Source organism: Pongo pygmaeus, chromosome 16 (assembly GCF_028885625.2).
Source record: "Pongo pygmaeus isolate AG05252 chromosome 16, NHGRI_mPonPyg2-v2.0_pri, whole genome shotgun sequence".
Lineage (NCBI taxonomy): Eukaryota > Metazoa > Chordata > Mammalia > Primates > Hominidae > Pongo > Pongo pygmaeus.
The window spans coordinates 48,524,951-48,543,956 of NC_072389.2; the positions used below are offsets into that span (position 1 = coordinate 48,524,951).

The 19,006-nt window shown below is 43.7% G+C and overlaps 1 protein-coding gene across 1 annotated transcript in view; it reads right to left on the bottom strand.

Moving 5' to 3' along the window:
* Positions 1 to 19,006, bottom strand: part of TGM7 (transglutaminase 7) — a 51,360-nt gene that overhangs the window by 27,766 nt on the left and 4,588 nt on the right. Inside the window, exons 2-3 of the mRNA XM_054452155.2 lie at positions 6,572 to 6,600; positions 5,596 to 5,665 (exon numbers count right to left, since the gene is read on the bottom strand). Coding sequence (XP_054308130.1) covers positions 5,596 to 5,641 — 46 coding nt within the window. The 5' untranslated portion in view covers positions 5,642 to 5,665; positions 6,572 to 6,600. The remainder of the gene's footprint in view (positions 1 to 5,595; positions 5,666 to 6,571; positions 6,601 to 19,006) is intronic.

A 19,006-nucleotide genomic window follows, 5' to 3' on the forward strand; every position in this document is an offset into this window, starting at 1 on the left:
ATTTTCGAATAGCTAGAAGAGAGGTTTTTGAGTGTTCCCAACACAAAGAAATGATCAATGTTTGAGATGATGGATATGCTGATTACCCTGATTTGATCATTATACATTGTATACATGTATCAAAATACATCAGAATGTCACTCTGTACCTCATAAATATGTACACTATTACATGTCAATTAAAAATAAAATAATTTTTTAAAAAACAGTGTAGTTTAACAGTGTAAAAAGCATTATTTATGCAGATAGACCCATTTTTAAAAGATGGAAGAAAATATAACAAACTGTGGCTAAGAGCAGTGAGATTGTGAATGTGCTTTCTTTTTTATATTTTACTGAATTTTAAAAAAATTCCACAGTGGGAGTGTAAGATGTTTTTAATTAGGGAGAAAAAAATTTTTTTTTAAGAGAAAGAAAGAAAAAGAATAGGAAGATCATGGCAGGAGATCCAGACATGTGTCTATGTGTTTCCCAGATTCAAAGTTTAAAGAGAGAAGAGCCCATTCAGCACTCCTGGAGGAGGAACTTAGTTTGGTCAAAGAATAAGTGCTGCAGACAGAAAAACCTTAAAGCTATTTACATGTTTACTAATTATTGTCGAACGTATAGAAGAGCTTCCTAATTCCCTGAGTTAATCTGTGTGATTCATTCATCACAAATTCCTGCACCTATTGTAACCAAAGCTTTCGGTCACATCCTCTACCTCTTTTAGTATGTTGAGTGTAGTCAAGAAATGATGGTCAGGCGAACACATTAAACTCACTCATTACCCGGTGTTCAGTGGACACCCTATGGGCTTTATTTTGTTAAAATTGCTGTACCTTGGCTCAGAAAAATACCTGATTACTGGTGCCAAGAATCTTTTGTAATAGAAATATATGCTCTTTTGAGGAAGGCAGATGTCTTTAAAACAACTTTTTTTGTAATAAGAGTTCTAATTCATAAATTAAAGATATTGTGAATTGGTTTTGGTTTTGTTTTTGTTTTTGTTTTTGAAACAGAGTCTTGCTCTGTCACCCAGGCTGGAGTGCAGTGGTGCGATCTCTGCTCACTGTACCTCCGCCTCCCAGGTTCAACTGATTCTCTTGCCTCAGCCCCTCGAGTAGCTGGGCCCACAGGCGTGTGCCACCACACCCAGCTAATTTTTGTATTTTTGGTAGAGACGGGGTTTCGCCATGTTGACCAGGCTGGTCTTGAACTCCTGACCTCAAGTGATCTGTCCACCTCAGCCTCCCAAAGTGCTGGGGTTACAGGCGTAAGCCACCACGTCCGGCCACTGAACACAGAATTTTTTTTAATAGTAGAGAAGGGTATACATTTTGGTAAATTTCATTCCTGTTTTTTGTCTGTGCACAAGTGGATTTTTTCCCTAGCTGCAGTCATACTGTAACTTGAAGACAGGATTTTTTTTAAGTGAGAATTTCCATATAAAACAATTCGCCATCCTACTTAAAAATATAGCTTTATTGATGTAATGAATTTTGCCTTATGAAAATAAGCTTTCACATCTCATATATTACTTATTTATTTCAACCCTTCAGTTTTTATTTGAGGGCTTAGATGGGAAGAGATTTCTCCATGTCAAAAATAAAAGTAACCGCAATATTATTATCCAGGTTAACTGGAGAAATTCTATTTGGTTAATCCTAAGGCCCTCATCACGGGGCTGAGTATCTGAATTTCCACTTCTACTTTCATTCCTTCCTTTCTTCATTCAGTTTACAAGTCTTGAATGACTGTAATGTCGAAGGCACCATATTAGAAGTTTTAAGGCACACAAAGTATGAGCTGATCTTTAACCCCAAGGAGCTTACACTCTATTGGTGGAGATAAGAAACACACAGAGACAGCCAGGTGCGGTGGCTTATGCCTGTAATCCCAGCACTTTGGGAGGCTGAGGCGGACGGATCACTTGAGGCCAGGAGTTTGAGACCAGCCTGGCCAACCTGGCAAAACTCCGACTCTACTAAAAATACGAAAATTAGCCAGGTGTGATGGTGGACGCTTGTAGTCTCAGCTACTTGGGAGAGTGAGGCATGAGAATTGCTTGAACCCGGGAGCTGCAGGTTGCAGTGAGCTCAGATCGTCACTGCACTCCAGCCTGGGTGACAGAACGAGACTCCGTCTCATAACACACACACACACACACACAAACATACACACACAAACTCTCTCTCTCTCACACACACACTCTCTCATACACACACATACACACACACTCTCACACACATACACACACACACACGCATATACACACATACTCTACAAAGGAAACTGCCCTGAGTTCAAAATGACAGAGGAGCTCTAGGGAGGAGCTCCAGAAAGGCATTGTGATCTGTGATGTGCCACTGGAGGATGAAGAGGATTTTAGAGAAGAGAGATAGAGTGAGAAAGGCATTCCAGGCCAAAGGCACACAGGAGCAAAGTGGGGAAAATGGGGAAGGCTAGGACCTCATCTGAAACTGGAACAGGACTGCCTGCAGCAACTCAATTTATAAAGCAAAATCTCACTTTATAAAGCGATTATTTTCAATAGGGAGAAAAAGCGTCAGAGGCTTGAGAGATTCAGACATGCAATATCAATGCTGTTTTTCCTACACTGCTTTCAGATATTAGAGTTTTATGGTTATGAGTAATTTGTTTTAAAACCTAAACATCACTGATTAAATTGATTTTTATTACCCCTAGCATTTTCACACCACCACCCTCCTTTGGTGTCTTACACATTACTGTCATCTCTATCTGGTATTCTAGCTAATCAGTTCTATTGGGCAACTAATTTTTAAATTAAGTTATGATCAATTGATTAAGTTATAATCAGTACCCCTCATGACATTATAAATCATGTTTTTAATTGATCACATTATATGCCATTTGCTGTAAATTTTTCCTATAAGAAAAATGCCTGATATAGACAAGTTTTAAATTTAGTTTCCAGAACAAAAAGGTCTTGTACTATAGAATCATCTCTGTGTTGATAACAGACCAAACTCTGCTGGGTTCATGAATCCCCCAGATTTTTTGTTCAGCAACAGGACAGTGTGTTCTGAGGACCTTTAACTCTAAAATAAATATAGACATACTATAATCCTTTCCTGGTTCCACACCCTCATGCGTGTCTACTGGCTTCTCCACTTGAAGATCCAGCAGTCATTTTAAATTCAATACATTCACTCCACCTACCTATCCCCAGTTTATTTTATGTTTTACTCATCCTTGTAAATATTACAAAATTGCGTTAGTTGTTTAGAACCTCTATTTGAAGGTTGTGTGGCCAAATGGACAGAGCACAGGTTTCTGAGTTAGAGAACCTGGTTGAAGATTCCTCTGACCCTCTGAGCTTTAGTGCTTTAATTTGACTGCAAGCAAGTTATTCTCATTGAGTCTCAATTTCCTTTCATGTAAAATGGGACTAATAGCAAAGCTTACTTCACAGGCTTGCATTTGAGAATCCAATAGATGTTTGTGAGAGCACGTAGAAGCCTTAAAGTGGTAAAAAGCTACTTGCATTGGTAATAATGGTAATATATATGATCCTTCAGAATGTGAGATTCATGATGAGCAAAAGAACTTACATCAAGACGTCCGGGCGTGGTGGCTCATGCCTGTAATCCCAGCACTTTGGGAGGCCAAGGTGTGTGGATCACAAGGTCAGGAGATCGAGACCATCCTGGCTAACACGGTGAAACCCCGTCTCCACTAAAAATGCAAAAAAATTAGTCAGGTGTGGTAGTGGGCGCCTGTAGTCCCAGCTACTCGGGAGGCTGAGGCAGGAGAATGGCGTGAACTCAGGAGGCGGAGGTTGCAGTGAGCCGAGATCGCACCTCTGCACTCCAGCCTGGTGACAGAGCGAGACTCCATCTCAAAAAAAAAAAAAAAAAAAGAGAACTTTTGTCAAGACTTGCTGCTAAGCTACCCGAGGAGACATTCATAGCCAGGGAGAATTTGTCATAGTCCAGCGTCCAGGCTCATTCTCATTTATTCTTTTCAGTGATCTTGGCTTGATTATTCTTAAGGCAGTGAAAACATCATATTTGACCGAAACTGATTGGGTCATGCCCCTACTTAAAACTTACCAATAGCTTGCATTGCTCCAGAGTCCATAATCTTCGCAGAGTCCACAGGTTCTACCACCTTATTTTACCCTAACCATTGCCCCTAGCCACATCGCCTGCAACTCTTCCTCTCACTAGCTTGCTGATCTTTTGTTTTCCCAGTTACCAAATTCCCAAACTAACATCTTTCCCCAAGCCATCCCCTTTCCTGGCCATTCCTTCTGCCCTCTCTTCAAACTCAGCTGAAATGTCACTTCCTCACAGACACTTTCCCTAGCTAGCCAAGGTCCCCATATTTCCTCTCTTGGAGCACTGCAATTCTCCTTCACAATACTCATCAGACTGTAAATAGTCATTTGTATCATTTTTCTTCCCCACTAGATTCCCTGTCTTCTGTGTGTCACTCAGATGATGCCACCTGAATAGGCGGGGCCATCTACAAAATAAAGCTGACTTTCTAGGCTACCGGAATTACACCACCACCAATTCTTCCCCTATGAAATTAGCTGGAAGTTGAGTATTTCCCAGGGTCCCCTCCCCAGAAGTCCTAGAGAATCCCCATGGTAGCTTACTTTCCTCCACAAATCAGTTCTGCTTTCACACCAGCTGGTGCCTGCTTGAAGAATGAAAACTCAGGAGCACTCTTCAAGGATAGGTTGACTGGCTCTACCAGGCTAGATGTCCTTGACCCCAAGCCTGGGAGGATTACAGAAGCCTTCAGCTATATAGCCAGGAGGGAGAGGCAGGAGGAGATAATGAGATCAGCCACACCCTCCACCTAGAATCAGCTCCTGAGCCCCTGCTGTTGAGCTTTAGGTTCCCATCCAGAAGACCCCTTCCTGGTGGTGAGCCACACCCATCTTGCCCACATCTGCCTGTCTGACCTCAGTCTGGACCATCCCAGGTCATCAAAGTTCTTTTTTTTTTGGAGACGGAGTCTCGCTCTGTCACCCAGGAAGCTCCGCCTCCCGGGTTCGCGCCATTCTCCTGCCTCAGCCTCCCGAGTAGCTGGGACTACAGGTGCCCACCACCACACCAGGCTAATTTTTTTGTATTTGTAGTAGAGACAGGGTTTCACCTTGTTAGCCAGGATGATCTCAATCTCCTGACCTCGTAATCCACCCTCCTCGGCCTCCCAAAGTGCTGGGATTACAGGCGTGAGCCACGGCACCCAGCCCAAACTTCTTTTAATAACTAAATAAAGTATATCAAAGAAAAGTAGTCATGACTGATCCCTCAATCCCTTTTTTTTTCTAGGACACTTCTGCCCCTTGAATATGATGGAGAAAGAGTAATGGAAGCGTTCTGCCCAGCTTCTGTACCCAAAACCTGGGGTAGAGGTTAATGCCTAATTCTGCTACCAACAACCCCCTGAGCTTGTCTGGCCAAACATGATCTCATTCTTTCTTTAGATGTGTTAAACCTACCAATTATGCTATAACCAAGCTTTGTTAGTTCTTCAGGCTGCACTTAATCTGATTCCCTCTCCTTCTTTCCACCTCCGTCCCACCCTCCAGCTGGCCAGGCCACCATCACCTCACCTGGTCTGGGCCTCACATTGCTGCATTTTGGTCCCATACGATTCATACACCACACAACAGCCAGAATGATCTTTTAAAAAAGCAAAGATTGTCAGATAAGTCACCTGCTTAAACTCTTCCATGTCTTCTTATTCTCCTTAAAATGAGATCCAGAAGGTACAGTTTGACCCCCAAAGCTCTGCATGATCTGGCCCCTGCTTTCCTTTTCCTTATTCTCTCCCTGCCACAGCCATTCATTCATTCAATGTATATCTGCTAAGCCTCTGTGCCAGGTGCTGAGGATACAGTGGTAAACAAAACTGGTGGGATGTCTGCCCTCGTGGAACTCACATTTTAGTAGGGGGAGACAATCAATGAACAAGAAAATTGATAAATAGACACAAGATATGCTCAGATGGAGATAACTGCTCTAAAGAAGAAAGAAGCCAGCAAGGGGATGAGAGAGAGAATACTTGGGGTGGCAAGATGCTGCTTTAGATTGGGTGGTCAAGAAAGGTCTCACTGGGGTGGTGATATTGATCTGAGGCTAAGTGACAAGAAAAAATAGTCTTTTGAAAATGGGGGAAAGGAAAAAGTAAATTCAAAGGCCCTGAGGCAGGAAGTGGGGGTTGATCTGGAGGAGGAAAAGGGCAGCAGTATGAGTGGAATGAGGTTGGTGTCAGAGGAATGAGAAGAGGGAGAAGCAGAGAAGAAGGGAAGGGCCAGATGCCACCAGCTTTGTCAACGATGGTTAGGAATTTGGGGTTTCCTCTGAGTTCTTTTGGTTCCTTGGGCACACCTGTTTTCTCCCGGTCCAAATCCTTCTCATGTGCCTCTCCTTAAGATGCTCTTGCCTGCTTTGTTTTCCTAGCTAACTGCTCCTCTTTCTTCAGGGCTCTGGCTGACACATCCCTTTCTCCTGGAAGATGTCCTTGATAAATGTTCCCACAGTCTGCATGCATTTCATTTATTCATTGCACAAAGATTTAATGCGTACCTGTCATGTGCCAGGCATTGTTCCAGGCTCTGCAGATAGAATTAAACAGATTTTTATCAAATTAGAAAGGTATGTTTAGGATGACATTATAAGAAATGTGGTTTACGTGGGATACCCTATCCTACTCTGTGGAATTCTTTCTTGGAGAATTCTTTTGGAGAATATCTCAAAGAGATAGCTGTCCTCTGGAGCAGCAGAGGCACAGGTACAATGAGCAGCTGTGGGGCTTTGGGCTAAAAGAGATGCATCTTATGAGATGCAGTGGGCCTAGAAAGCAGCAACTTCAAATTGGTCCTCATGCTAATGACAGAGGCTGATGCAGGACCTCACTGCTTATCACAGGGTCAGCACTGTGCATTCTAAAGTTTATTTAGCGACAGAAGTCAGTTCCATTAACAGCCCCAGGGAAGACACATGATTATTAGTGAAGAGTGGTTGTCCCCAAGCCCCTTGGCGACTCAAGTAACAAGTGTCTGGGGGCTGCTACTGTTTCCCAGAGAGTAATTCTGCAACCCAGGGGGTTTCTGGAGTGACTTCTTTCAGAATGTGCTCCTAGGAGTTTAAAGACAAAGACAGTCTTTCATGTATTCATTCAACAAACATTTTGGTTGAGTGTTCATGAGTCTGGCACTCAGCTAGGTTGCTTGAGTGCAGCAGTAAATAACAGACATGATTCCTGCACTCGCAGAGTTTACATTCCACCAAGGGAGGCAGACACCTCACAATTAATTATGAAGCTCCAACTCAGCAAGGACAGAATGTTCTGAAGCGACATCTCCAGGGGGCCAGGTTAGTCTAGGGAAGGATGGTAAGCAATGATTTCTTACTTTGTTTTGAAAGATGCCTGGAAATTCTAAGAAGGAGATGATGCTGGGTGACAAGGAGCTTCCTTTGCAGAGGGAACATCTGTACTAATTCTCCAGTGGGGAGAGAAATGAGAATGGTTCCCTTCACACTTCTGAGAGAAGGTCAGGGGACTGAAGTGCCTTGTGCAAAGGGGAGCATAGTATGAGATGAAGACATGCCCAAGGTTTCATTTTGGGGTTTTTCCCCTAAGGGTAATGGAAGCCATTAGGGATGTTAAGGTAGGGTTGTGAAATGTCATGTCTGTGTTTTAAAAGATCATTCAGACTTTAGTATGTAGAAGGGCTGGGGAGGGAGGCAAGGTGGATGGGGAGAGACTCATTGGGAGATTCCTGCAGTAATCCAGGTGAGAAATGATGGAGACCTGGACCAGGACAGCAGCATTCGAGATGTTCTCAGTGGTGGATTCTGGAGAAACAGAAGGTGAAATCAACAGGCTGTGGCGATTAATTGGATAGACAGAGTGAGGGAGAAGATGATATCATGAGTCCTAAGGTTCCTGGCTCCATGCTCTGGGTGATGCTTTTCTCTCAAATAGGAAGCACTAAAATAGGAGGTTTGGGGAGTGGGGAGTCAGATTATGGGTTGAGTTTAAAATATGTGGTTGATTTTGAGAAGCCCGTATCTATTCCTTTTTAAGAGAAAGTCTCTTTCTCTCTGTCACCCAGGCTGGAGTGCAGTGGCGAGATCATGGCTCACTGCAACCTCAAACTTCTGAGCTCAAGGAATCCTCCCACCTCAGCCTCCTGAGTATCTGAGACAACAAGTGCACACTATCACACCTGGCTAATTTTTTTTTTTCTGTAGAGACAGGATCTCACTATGTTGGCCAGGCTGGTCTGAAACTCCTGACCTCAAGTGAACCTCCCGCCTCAGCCTCCCAAAGTGCTGGGATTGCAGACATGAGCCACAGCACCTGGACTTGCAACTGTTCTTGATTGTGATGGTGGTATATACACAAAGGTACATGTTTGTCAATACCAACAGAATTATACACTATTTTTAGTGGATTTTACCTCTATGCAAATTATTCCTTAAGTAAAAGAAAAATAAAAATTTTAAAAACCTGTGTGGGCCAAGGAAAACATGCCTATGGGCCAGGTCAGCACACAAACATCTAGCTCTATGGCCTCTGGAACAATTGAGAGAATAGGGCTTTTGAAAAGATGGGAGGTATGGGACTCAAATCACAAGTGGAGAGATTTGACTCTGATGGAGGAGGGATAAGATCTCTATGGCAATAGAGGAGAGGCAGTAAGGGGGTGAAGGAAGGCAGGAAAGTTTGTGGCAGGAACTTGAGAGATTTCTAATCCGATAACTTCTATTTTACCAGTGAAGCAGAAGACCAGGTCATCTGTTGACTATGGGATGGGAAATGGAAAGTCAAATATTTGAGACTGATGAAGTTTTGGTATAGCCACAGAGGAGAATATGAGAATGAATTGGCCAGGAAAAGCTAGACAGTATTTCTAGCCCTGCCAAGATTGGTGATTATGTTTATTTTGTAGGATATAGTTTGGCTACATGTAACAGAAAATAAAAACAAAGTAAAAGTGGCTTAAATTAGATCAGTTTATTTCTCTTTCACAGAAAGGAATTATGGAGTTAAGGCTGGCATATGATTACACTAAATCTACTACTTTTTTGTTTCAGCATCTTGGCTCATGGCTTCCATCCTCAAGGTTAGGTCATGGCTCAAGATGGTAAGAGGAGCTGCATCAGAAGGCAGAAAAGTGGGGCTCTTCTGCTGAGCTGACTCTTTCTTTTTTCTTTTCTTTTTTTTTTGAGACGGAGTTTTTTGCTCTTGTCGCCCGGGCTCGAGTGCAGTGGCATGATCTTGGCTAACTGCAACCTCCGCCTCCGGGGTTCACATGGTTCTCCTGCCTCAGCCTCCCAAGTAGCTGGGATTACAGGTTCTCGCCACCAGACTCAGCTAATTTTTGTGTTTTTAGTAGAGTCAGGGTTTCACCATGTTGGCCAGGCTGGTCTTGAACTCCTGGCCTCAGGTGATCCACCCACCTCAGCTGGAATTATAGGTGTGAGCCACCATGCCCAGCTGAGTTGACTCGATCTTTAACCTTTCCAGCAGCAGCCCTTAACGTTCTTCCTCACTTGCTAGAACTTAGTCACATGATCACATCTGCAGACAAGGGCAGCTGGGAAATGCAATCTTTTATCCCTGGTAGCAGAGTGTCCAACTAGACATGAGACCTATTATTAAAGAAATAATATACAAGTACAGAGCTGGTAATCTCTGTTACAGTGATCTGCCCTGTCCTATGCTTTTTGTTCTTTAGTGGGGCTCATCTCAGAGTGTGACCATGGAGAAACCTGGGAGCTGATTTCCCTAGGGACTGGGGTTTTCTCAGATGAATGGTATAAAAATGCCAACGGGCAGGAGTCTAGAACTGTCATGGGAAAGTAACTGAAATTATGGACCATGGATTCTGGACTGGATTTGGAAAAAGGGAGGACAGGAGGATGCTGGTAGATGGAGAGAAAGAAGCACATCCTGATGCAGTGGAAGAAAAATATCTGTGGAAGAATTTGGGTGAGCAAGCTTGTGCAATTGGAGATCATGAAGAGGAAGAAGTTAGGCTGTGAGGAGATGAGACAATGACTCCCTGAAGCTCAACTGAAGATCAGGGAGTGACACGAATCCACCAAACTTCTTTCCTGTTTCTCTCTCCTCTCCACTTATTTTCAAATTCTATGAGTCTGCATCTGTAGGATTTCAAACTTAGCATGTTTTGGACACATATGGTGCCCCATGTCACATCCCCTTGGCCCACCTTTTACTCCACTTATTTCTGTGGCAGCTAAAGTGATTTAACAGCACACCTTCTTGAAGTGTGACCTGATAGCCCTGTGTCTCAACTCCATTAGCACTCTCTCATGCTTCGCCCCAGAGCTTCTCTGACCTGCTGGGCACTCACACGTGTGCAAATCTAGAAGGGGAAGGAAATTAATACCACATGGGGCAATCCTTGACCATGGGGGACCAGGATCTGATAAGTAAATGCTCCCTCTGGCAGCCCTCAGAGTGGATAATTCTGAGGTGCATTCTACCTGGCTCCTAGCTGGACTGAGCCTTGGGTAACCATAGCAGTGACCACCTTGGTAACACATTTTTTTTCTGTTGTGCTAACACAGAATGTAAAATTTACCATTTTCACTAGTTTACAGTGTACATGTCAATAGCATCTGGTACATTCATAGTGTTGTACAACTATCACCACTATCTAGTTCAGAACATTTCCGTCATCATAAAAAGAAACCCTATACCCATTCAGCTGTCATTCCCCATTCCTCCCTCTCCCAGCCACCGGGAACCACTAATCTGTTTTCTGTATCTATGAATTTGCCTAATCTGGATATTATATATAAACGGAAACATTTGATATGTATCATTTTTTGTCTGGATTCTTTCACTTAGCATAATGTTTTTGAGGTTCATCCATGTTGTATCAATACTTCATTTTTTTTGAGACAAACTCTCGCTCTGTTGCCCAGGCTGGAGTGCAGTGGCCCGATCTCCGCTCACTGCAACCTCTGCCTCCCAGGTTCAAGCAATTTTCCTGCCTCAGCTTCCTGAGCAGCTGGGATTACAGGTGCACGCCAGCACACCCAGCTAATTTTTGTATTTTTGGTAGAGATGGGGTTTCACCATGTTGGCCAGGCTGGTCTTGAAATCCTGACCTCAGGTGATCTGCCTGCCTCAGCCTCCCAAACTGCTGGTATTACAGGCATGAGCCACCATGCCTGGCCTACTCCATTCCTTTTTATGGCTGAATAGTATTCCACTGTGGATATAACACATCCTGTTTGTTTATCTATTCATCCACTGATAGACAGTTGGGTTGTTTCCACCTTTTGGCTACTGTGATTAGTGCTGCCATGAGTCATAACATATTTTTTATGTGGGCTTTTCCTCCTTCCCAGTCAGTGTGGGAAACAGAATGGTGTGGGAGAATATGGAAGCCATAAGGCCACTGTAGTAGTCCAGGTGGAGATCTGGAGATCTGGACTAATGCAGCAGAGAGAAGGGGCTAGATTTGAGAGACAGATAGAGATAGAGCTGACAGTGTCCTTTTATTCAGCCATGAAAAGGAATGGAGTACTAATACACACTACAACATGGGTGAACCTGGAAATATTACGCTATGAAATAATCCAGATACAAAAGGGCACATATTGTATGTTTCTATTTGGTGACAGTGTGAGGGAGGCAAAAGCCTGATGGACAGGGAAGGAAAATGGGGACAACACTGGACTTTTAGCTTAAAGACAATGTTTTAAATTGTTGCCATTTTAAAAGCCGAAACATTTCCTAATGTTAACAGCTGGTATATCAAGAATTACTATGCTAGTAAAGCCCACATAACCACCTGTGAAGACAGGTGTCTCCAAGTTCCAGAGGCAGAGTCACCCTTAGAGTTTGCAGGGTCTCTGGAAAAAATATTTTTCTAGGGCTCCTGTCTAAATAAAAATTTAAGCCACCCAAAGTCAGCATGTCAGCACCATTCTGGTGTTCAATCTTGCAAGATCCCTCAAGAAGAAATAGCATGTTGCCGAGTGGGAGTGATCTGCTTCCCAGGCTGCCCCTCCTGGAACCTGGTCCTGACCATGGGGCCCAGGGACAACCCCATCAACGTGAGTCCTAGAGTTTTTCAGGGAATCTGATCAACCCCACATGAGGGAACATGGAAGGGGTGTTGAGAGTCAGAGTGCCCTGGAGAGGTGAAAAAGGGATTGAGGGCCATGTGGGACCAAGTCCAGGCTGGACAGCACTGCCAGTCCTCCTGGAGAGGGGTTTAGAAAACTTTGAGGAAGGCACTCCAAAGTGCAGGCCCTCTGAGGTGTGGGCCTTACTTGCCCAGGTCTGAGGATGGTAGTTCCCAGGTGATCTCGGATTAACGTCAACTTCAGAAAGCAGAGTGAGAGATGGACAGCAACATTTGTTTTGAGTGTGCCCTGCATGCCAAGCACCATGCAAGACACTTGCTTCATGTGACCCTCACAAGCACTTTCTGAGGTAGGTAATATTATCAAACTCATTTTTTAGATAAGAAAACAGTGTCCCAGGGAGATTATGTGACTTCTCTCAGGTCTCCCCATGGTGGATCCAGGCTCTAAAATGTGTTCTCTAGCCAGGCATGGTGGCTCACACCTGTAATCCCAGAACTTTAGGAGGCCGAGGCAGGGGGATCACTTGACCCCAGGAATTCAAGACCAGCCTGGGCAACAAAGTAAGATCCCATCTCTACAGAAAATCAAAATATTAGCTGGGCATGGTTACATACACCTGTAGTCCCAGCTACTTGGGAGTCTGAGGTAGGAGGATTGCTTGAGCCTGGGAGGTAGAGGTTGCAGTGAGCTGAGATCACACCACTCCACTCCAGCCTGGGTGACAGAGCGAGACCCTCTCTCTAAAAAATAAATAAAAATAAAATATATTTTCTTTCTATACCCTAGGTGACTGCCATGAAGTGTCTTGCCTTTTCCACTCCTATTAAAAAGGCTTGTATTATTTATCTGGAAGGAGTGCATCACTCTGATCTCTCTGGTCACTGGACATTCTCTGGCTGAGTATACTGCACACAGAGTCTCTGTGTCTAGGCTTTGGCCATGGCCCAAAGCCCTCTCTGATCTCTTGCAAGACAGAAAGCTAGGAAGTGTCCTTCCCTGGTTTACATCCCATGGTTCTATGGCTTCCAAATTCCTGACACAGGCCCTAGGACTCCACCTGTGCCTGTTGTTTCAGGAAGGTTCAGTTCACACATGTAATGAGCCCGAGCAACTTCCTGAACAAGTTTTAAACCAAAGGAAGAGTAATCAGGATGAGTGATGGAAAGTTTATTCAGAATCTGACAGGACACCAGGTTGAGATCATTCTGCGTCAGTCTGTGGTATTGTTAATGATTATTCTGGCTTGCATTGTCATTGGTTGGAATAGACTTTGGCGAAAAATCATTAAAGTGGGGTGTGCTTGATGAAACCCTGCACCTAGGCAAGGGGCCAGACTGGGATTTAAGGATGGCTACATGGCTAAGCCATTGTTTCAACACTTTCACCAGAAGTTCTGAATGAGAGATGGTTTCAGCTCCTGATAGGTGTTGGCTTGGGGTCAGGGAAGAGCTTCACTGCTTTTACATCTTGGTCTCCTTCTCTTGAGCCTCCATCTTTCCCCCGACCCACCGTTTATGACCCCATAAATAACTACAAATGAATCAGTGAAATAAACCTCCTGTGAAGGCAGAAAGTCAGGATGTTCATCAGAGGGAGGGGAATGGGAAGACCCATTTCCTTGTAAACACAACATCCTGAGAGAAAACATCTGGACAGTGTTTAAGAATGAGACGAGATGTCCCAGATTATCCTGTGGTTTCGGCAACATTTCAAGGCTGAGGTAGGTGAGGTGCTGAGTGTAACCATTAAGCAAGTTTCCAAGGTTCAAAATAGCAGCTATTTCCACTCAACCATAAGCCAGAGATTCATTCAGTCCCCCTGAAAATGACATGTTCCTGTGGTTTCGAGAAGGGGTAAAGAAGATGCCTCCCATGCCAGACATGGTGGCATGTGCCTGTAGTCCCAGCTACTCAGGAGACTGGGCAGGAGGATCCCTTGAGGCCAGGAATTGGAGGCTGCAGTGAGCGATGACCGTGCCACTGCACTCCAGCCTGGGCAACACAGTGAGACCCTGTCTCAAAAAAAAAAAAAAAAGATGCCTCCCAGCAGGGTCTAATGTCAGGACAGATGTCATTTCTTCCATGTGGGTGGTTATCCCAGGATCTAAAAGTTAGTGCTCACTCTTAACTTTTGACCTATAGCAAAAGAGATTATGAATATGAAATGAAATGCTAAAGGGAGTCTGGTTTGTAAATCAGTTGGCAGAACAGTAGCAAAGTTTCTAGATGACAGAATGACTTCCAAATTAATTTAATCTCCAGCAGTTAGTCCCCAGACTTCTCTCAAGTCACCCCATGGTGGATTCAGGCTCTAAAATGTGTCCTCTAGCCAGGCATGGTGGCTCACACCTGTAATCCCAGCACTTTGGGAGGCCAAGGCAGGAGGATCACTTGATCCCAGGAGTTCAAGACCAGCCTGGGCAACAAAGTGAGATCCCATCTCTACAGAAAATCAACCCAGTTAGTTTTCAAGTTGAGCTGTGGACTGGGCACCTGGGGCGGCTGCCTGTACTACGCCAGCCCCAGGAAATAGCAAACATTTCTTTCATAGTTTCACGCTTGGTTGGTTGTTCTGGACAAAAGGACAATGGTTCCCCTTAATGGTTTGTGTTTAACTGCTGTGACAGAAACCAATGCCTTGATTATTTGATTTCAGTGTGGCATGAAATCATGGGCCTGTAAAAGAAGTAGAGGCAACAAAGGGTTATGTAAGGCTTCGTTCTCAAAGTCAACAGAAATTGGTCTCGGGTTACTGGGTTGGCAATGTGGAGAAGGGAGTTTTGCCATTTCAGGGGCAGAGTCAACCCTACCGGTATGGCCAGTCTGACCAGCAGCACATTCTCAGAGGTACTTCCTTCAAGTGTCATCTTGACTCTTCCAGTTAGGTCTATAAGATGTGGTGGTGGCCGGGTGCAGTGGCTCACCTCTGTAATCCCAGCACTTTGGGAGGCTGAGGCGGGTGGATCACCTGAGGTCAGGAGTTTGAGACCAGCCTGGCCAACATGGTGAAACCCCATCTCTACTAAAAATACAAAAATTAGCCAGGTGTGGTGTCGGGCGCCTATAATCCCAGCTACTCAGGAGGCTGAGGCAGGAGAATCACTTGAACCCGGGAGGCAGAGGTTGCAGTGAGCTGAGATGGCACCATTGCATTCCAGCCTGGGTGACAAGAGTGAAACTCCAGCGGGAAAAAAAAAAAAAAAAAAAAAAAAAAAAAAAAAAAAAAGATGTGGTGGTGTTTCTTGCCAGGAAGATTAGTTTAGTGTGTCCAGATTTGGTCCAAGCCTCCAAGCTGTCTTGACACTTGAATTACTACAGGATTCTCAATCCTGAGTTTGAATCCTGTCTTGCTTTGTCTATGTCCAGGAACAAGTTATATCCCTCCTCTAAGCCTCAGTTTCCTCATCTTCAAAGAGGACATGATCATAGGACTTACACAATAAATAGCAACAAGTGTTTTTAACTTAACTGTAGGCTAACACATAGCAGGATGCAGAAACCCTGAGCTGCTATGTGTTCTAGCTGAATCCATATAGTTAAATTAACACTGGTGTGAGTCTAGGTGGTCAGCTGAAACCAACAGTGGCCACAGGGATGTCTTACTAAAACTGAAAAAATCTAGGCTAGAAAGTAGGATGCTGGTTGAAGTCATAATGGAGTGGATCTTAGTAGTTAAAATGCAATTTCTATACCAGTCTTCTACTAAAACGATAAAAACTCGCTGTCTGTATGGCTACTTACCCCCATCACTACCCCCAAGATGTCTCAGTGGGAGATGAAGGAAGCAGCAGGGCTGAGAACGGGGTTCCAGAAAGCAGTTGTGTATAATCACAGTTCTGTTCTAACGGTGCTGGCTGATTCTCTGAGTTTGTGACCAAGGGCACAGGTTTGCATGACAAAAGCTTGTGATTTTTTTGGATGTCACTGTATTATTGCTCTCTGGTGCTACCCTATCCTTCCCTATCCTTCCCCAGGAAGCCAGTGGTACAGGATTTGTTACATTGAAAGGGCGTGAGAAATGCCTGGCTTTAAGAAGTTAAACACCCATAAGGAGAGACTCTTGTTCACTTAAGTGTTTATAGAGTGCTGGGTACTAGGAGTACAAAGATGAATAAGATACTATTCCTGCTAACAAGGAACTTCAGTCTGAAGTGAGAAGACAGACTGAAACACAGATTAAACAAAATATGATAAATGCAGTATGGATGACATTTATAAGGTGCTATGGCAATACAAAAGAAGGGCAACCTATCCCAGCCTAAAAGTGGGGAGGGTTGGAATCAGGAAATGCTTTCCAAAGGGAAACTTTGGTTTTTATTTTTATTTTTGAGACAGGGTCTCGCTCTTTTGCCCAGGCTGGAGTGCACTGAAGTCATCACAGCTCACTGTAGCCTTGACCTCCCGGGCTCAAGGGATCCTCCCAAGTAGCTGGGACTACAGGCAGGCACCACAGCGCTTGGCTAAATTTTTTTATTCTTTGTAGAGACAGGGGTCTCCCTATGTTACCCAGGCTGGTCTCAAACTCCTGAGCTCAAGGGAACCTCCCTCCTTGTGCTCCCAAAGTGCTAGAATTATAGGCACAAGCCACTGTTTCCAGGCCTCAAAGCTAAGGTTTGAAAATCAAATAAGAATTGTGTGAACAAGGTTGGGATGGCTTGGAAGTGGGATAGGAGAAACAATATTAAGAGTCCAGACAGGAAGAACATTGTGAGTAAAGGAATGGAGGCATGAAACAGCATCATGTACTTTGGGAACTGGGTATAGTACCAGCAACTAGGATGCCAAGTAAGGGGAGGTGGCACGAGGAGGCATTTCAGGGGATAGGCTTGTGAGATGAGGATTACAGCTTTCTGAAAACACTGCTAATAAAGAATTACACAGTGTAATAAATATTAACATAGAAAGAAAGAAAAGTCATGAAAAAGAGAAAACAAGACAATGAGTTTGAATGAAAGCAGCTTTGGAAGCCAGGACCAGCCAGGCGTAGGCCATCTCACAGGGTATTTGCTCCTATTCCTCAGCTACAATTTGCGTTTCCAATTTAACCATTTTTATTTGCTACTCCCATTCCTGTGTTTGGTCTGGATATTTGCAGAAGAAGAAAAAGAAAAAAGTGGGTGAATGTAGAGGATGAGGAAGAAGGTTATAAAATAAATATTTGAGTCAGTAGATCTTCATTCGGATATCTAACAGACATCCCAACATCAACATATCCAACCTGAATCCTAAACTCCCCCTAAAACTCTGTGCCACAGGGAGCCTCCCCCATCTCAGGTGATGGCAACTCCAACCTTCCAGTTACTGAGGGCTCAAGTCTTGGATCCCATCCTTCACTCATCTCTATCATACTCCATATCCAGTCCATTAGGAAATTCTGTTGGGTCTACCTTCAGAATAGCCTCCAAATCTTATCATTTCTTACAATCTCCAGCTGAATTCACATCATCTCTCATTTTGATTACTGCAAAACCTTCCAACAAGTCTCCCTGCTTAGACTCGAACTCCTACAACCAAATCTCCTCACTAGAGGAATCGTTTAAAAATGTAAGTCAAAGTGTGGGCCAGGCGCGGTGGCTCATGCCTGTAATCCCAGCATTTTAGGAAGCCGAGGTGGGCCAATCACGAGATCAGGAGATTGAGACCATCCTGGCCAATATGGAGAAACCCCATCTCTACTAAAAAATACAAAAAAATTAGTCAGGCGTGGTGGCGGGTGACTGTAATCCTGGCTACTAGGGAGGCTGAGGCAGAAGAATCGCTTGAAGCCAGGAGGCAGAGAATGCAGTGAGCCAAGATCATGCCATTGCATTCCAGCCTGGGCAACAGGAGGAAAACTGTGTCTCAAAAAAAATAAAAATAAAAATAAAAAATGTAAGTCAAAGTCAAAGAAGCCAATCTAAAAAGGCTGTATGATTTCAACCATATCACATTCTGGAAAAGTCAAAATTATGAAGACAGTATAAAAAAAAAATTAGTGAATGCCAGGCATCTGGCGGGGGGAGATGAATAGGTGGAGCACAGAGGATTTTTAGGATAGCAAAACTATTCTGTATGATACTATAATACATGCAGATGCATGTCATTATACACTTGTCCAAACCCATCGAATGTACCACTCCAAGAGCGAACCCTAATGTAAACTGCAGTGGTAATGATGTGTTGGTGTATGTTCATCAGGTAGGTAGGGGTGTTGATATGGGGGAAGCTATCCGTGGGTAGAGGCAGGCTTTATATAGGAAATCTCTGTGCCTTTCTCTCAGTTTTGCTGTGAACCTTAAACTGCTTTAAATGATAAAGTCTATTTTAAAAAAAAAGTAAGTCAAACGATATAATCCAGAGCCCTGCACAACTCCCCTTTTCACCAGATGAAAAGCCAAAGTTCTTATGAGTAGCATTAGGAGCTTTGCTCTGGCTATTTCCTCTGTCTGAAATATTATTTCCCCAGTAATCTACTTAGCTAATTCTTTTGCATCCTCAAGTCTTTGCTAAAGTTTCACCTCTCAGTGAGAAAGACTCTATCTGCCCTAGTTAGTATTGTAAACCACTACTGGCACCCCCATGCACTCCTGATCCTCCTTATCCTACTTTACTTTTTTCCAAGTCCTTCTTACTTACAAACTGTATTTATTATGTACTGTATTTATTATTCTGATAGTTTAATCTCTCGTCTCCTTCTGCTAGGTTGTAAATTCCACAAAGGATTATTTGGTTTGCTGATGTATCTGCTTAGAACCATTAAATGCTGAATGGATGAATGAATGAATATCTTCGATTGAAAGCTCCATCTTCCATTACTCAAATTTCCCATTCTTAATGTATCTCAGAAGCTAATATTGAGAAACTGAGGGATGAGTTCCGTGCATCTTAATTCAGGTACTGATTG